Source organism: Eimeria acervulina, genomic scaffold, assembly GCF_000499425.1.
Source record: "Eimeria acervulina Houghton genomic scaffold, Eah_scaff2618, whole genome shotgun sequence".
In the NCBI taxonomy this organism is placed as follows: Eukaryota; Apicomplexa; class Conoidasida; order Eucoccidiorida; family Eimeriidae; genus Eimeria; species Eimeria acervulina.
In genome coordinates, this window is record NW_013548172.1 from 1 (window position 1) to 3,051 (window position 3,051).

Consider the following 3,051-nt stretch of genomic DNA (forward strand, 5'->3'; position numbering starts at 1 on the left):
CACGACAACTGCACCACAATTGCAGACAGGTTGTTGGGAAGTCAGAGTGGAACTAACATCCCTCTAAAACTAATTCATATACAGAACACACAGATATACTAGCTCATCTACGGAACACACAGATATTGCAGCGTCTTCTTCACCGGCTGTACTCCCAATGTAAGTGGTCTTTATTCGGCGCACAGCGCATACAGGCGCGAGCAGCAGCCATCAAGAGTACAATCGTAACAGGAGTCCTCGATCTTATCCGGTGACTGCTGTGTGCAGCAGTAGAGCGAAAAGACTGAATGTGAGAGTTCCTAAAACGCAGCTGATGTCCCTCACAACTCCCAGAGGCCCTTGGCGCAGTGGCTCAACGGCCTGGGGATGGGGAAGAGGAGGCAGCCTGAGACGAGTTCCAAATCGCCTTGCTGCAACTGGAGGTGTAAGGCAGCCTCTACATGCGAGCACAACCATGTCCCATTCCTAGCATACGCATACACTGTAGTCAATTGTCGTACTTGGCCCCTATAAACAGCCTGCATGCAAGTCGAAATGCGCCATCGAAGTTCAGAGAGACCCTGCTACGTTTGTCTCTCCACAACCCTCAAACAGCACACGCACTCCTGTGCTCCCCTCGTGTGCCTGATCACCCAGTGAGGCATGGGTGTACCAGCGAGGTGGTGCTTCTGCTGCCTTTGCTTCTGCTACGATGAAAATTTCGAAATAGTCGACTTCTGGACTATTCTGCATCTTAAGATGGTCCTCTGATAAGATCGAGGGCACTCCATAGCCAAGGATAAGGTGGATGATGCTCTGTCACGGGAAATATCTGATGATGCTTGATTAAATCGTCTACTATACTGAGCAGTGCTATGAGCGAACCCGCCCTGATCCGGGCGTGAGTTTCGCTGCTAGCACCTGCATCCATGGACCGTGCCACCAAGTAAGCAAAAAGGCTGCTGAGCTCCCCTACAGGGATCCTGGGTACAGCGGCGCAAGGGCTAGAGGCTGGTGCTGAGGGAAGGCTGCATGTGATGAGCTGCGGCGCACTGTTCTGCAACTAATGCTGCAAGGCGATCCTATAAGGAAGCACACCTACGCCCCCCCTGCCAGATGCACTAAAACTATAGGAAACCGTCTGGCCTGCCAGTCAGCCTGCACGCAAATAGAAATACAAGTTCAGGTTCGCATAGATCAATATAGATCCCGACGAGTTCAAGATACGTTGTCGACCCGTATGTTTTGCTTACTGTCCCCGAAGTAATCTGGGCCCACCGCAGAGGCATGGCAAGCCATGTGTTTCCCGGCTTGAAGCCGAAACTGTGGGCATTTGCCCTTTTAATATTCCTTCAAAAGCATCGGGATGTGTATAGGCAGGCGAAGTTTGAAAGCTTTGGAAGAGCCGGCCAATCAACTGTCGACGACTGCAAGGAACGGAACAAAAGTTGCCCAGGGTATACAGCACGCCAGAACTGCGCATGCGGGGACAACTGCGAGATGTCTTGGCATACGTTGGGTACATCAAAGTGCACATACCATTGGAATTTAAAAAAATAGAGGCAGAAGACGAAAGTGCAAGGTGGTTGCAACCGCACCCTCAGTCGATGCAGTTGGCCCGTTGCTGAGCGACGACCAAGCAAGGCATCCCCAATGAGGCGACGAAGTAAGAATGAGGAGGTACGAAAAGGAAGTGAAGACCAAATTATTTTACTTATTTTGTTATATTTACGCTTTTTGTGCAGTAAGTGGAATGTACTCGTCTTTCCTCTTCAGTCATGTGCTGCAAGTATACGTCTTGAGGATCGAGTTTTGCTGCGGGTAACTGTGGCCCGGTGCTTTTAGCTGGGATCACGAACTTTCCAAGGCCGTAGGAGCTTCTTTTTGAATACAACTGGTGGGGTTTTGGGACCTTTAGCATTTTCCTGCCCAGATGGTCGAGTCAGCTGATGACGCGGCTCCCCACCTGGAGCTCGCTGCTGTTGAGGAGGAGGGCAGCAGCAGCCAGTTGAACAGACAAGGCAACGCGGAAAATGATCCCATAGCGTCCGACTTCGTCCTCATCACGCGCAACAAAAAGAGCTTCCTATCGCCCGTGGTTCTTGCTGCAGCCGCAGCCCTCGCGTGCACTGTATGCGTGTGTATACAGATGCGCAGTATGTATAGATATGCATAAATGGGCATTCTGATGTATGTAAATTGCACGTGCGTGTATGTGCTACTCTTGTTGCATGCTGTGTGTAAACTGTGTACAAATGGAAATAGATTTTGTTCACTTTCATTTTCCGTACAAGAGCGTGCAGTCTGTGCTCGAAGTATGGTGTATACCGGCTGCTTGACAGCAACAGAAACGCAAAAAACGTGCAGTAGCAGGACAGGACCGGCTTGCAGTTCAGATATGAAGAAAGAGGGTAATGGCGAAGTACACCGGGGGAAGAGTTTGGAGGTTTCAGTTGTCGAATCTCTAGTATTATCCCGTTGGTGTCGAGGGCTCGGGTGTCGGCCCTGCAAAGTGAATAAGTGTTCTGTTGTCTCAGTTGAGTTCTTGGTTGTGTGTTAACTGCAGGAGGAAGGAACTTTTGGGTTTACAGGAGAGGAAGTGGGAGCCGCTGCTGCCCCTAGCCCAGTGCCACCTCCCGTGGGGGAGGAGCAGCACGACGAGGAGAAGCTGCCAGAGTCTCTGCCTCCTGTCCGTCTGACGCTTTGCAGCATGAGGGTCTTATTTTTGGGAGTGGGGCGGAGTTGAGGATTTCAGGTTTATGGTTAAGTCTTCTCCGTGGAGGCGCTGTCTACGGCCAGGCGAACCCTACTTTAGAGAATAGAGTTTAGGGTTCAGAGTTTAGGGTATTTTGTTTTTGTGTACAGTCGGGGGAAGAGGAAGAGGGACAATCAGGCGATGATGGTATTGATGCAGAAGAAGAAGAGGACGAGTACATGGACATGCAAAGTGCACTAGGCTCGCCAACCCTCGTACGTCAGGTGACTGAATCATGACGTACAGGCGTTGTACATGCAAGCTATAACAGGCTCGTCAACTATATATATAGCTATACATATATATAGTTAGAACGC

The 3,051-nt window shown here is 50.4% G+C and overlaps 2 protein-coding genes across 2 annotated transcripts; one reads left to right on the forward strand and one right to left on the reverse strand.

Annotated features, from left to right (window-relative positions):
- Positions 1-320: 320 nt before the first annotated feature.
- EAH_00067080 (hypothetical protein) lies at positions 321-732 on the reverse strand (the record flags this gene model as incomplete). Its single annotated transcript, XM_013392601.1, has 2 exons — positions 321-465; positions 653-732. 2 exons carry the CDS (start codon positions 730-732, stop codon positions 321-323), a joined length of 225 nt encoding a protein of 74 aa, XP_013248055.1.
- Positions 733-1,912: 1,180 nt separating this feature from the next.
- Positions 1,913-2,973, forward strand: EAH_00067090 (hypothetical protein; the record flags this gene model as incomplete). The annotated part of the gene is made up of 3 exons (XM_013392602.1): positions 1,913-2,110; positions 2,546-2,668; positions 2,845-2,973. 3 exons carry the CDS (start codon positions 1,913-1,915, stop codon positions 2,971-2,973), a joined length of 450 nt encoding a protein of 149 aa, XP_013248056.1.
- Between the last annotated feature and the right edge of the window lie 78 nt (positions 2,974-3,051).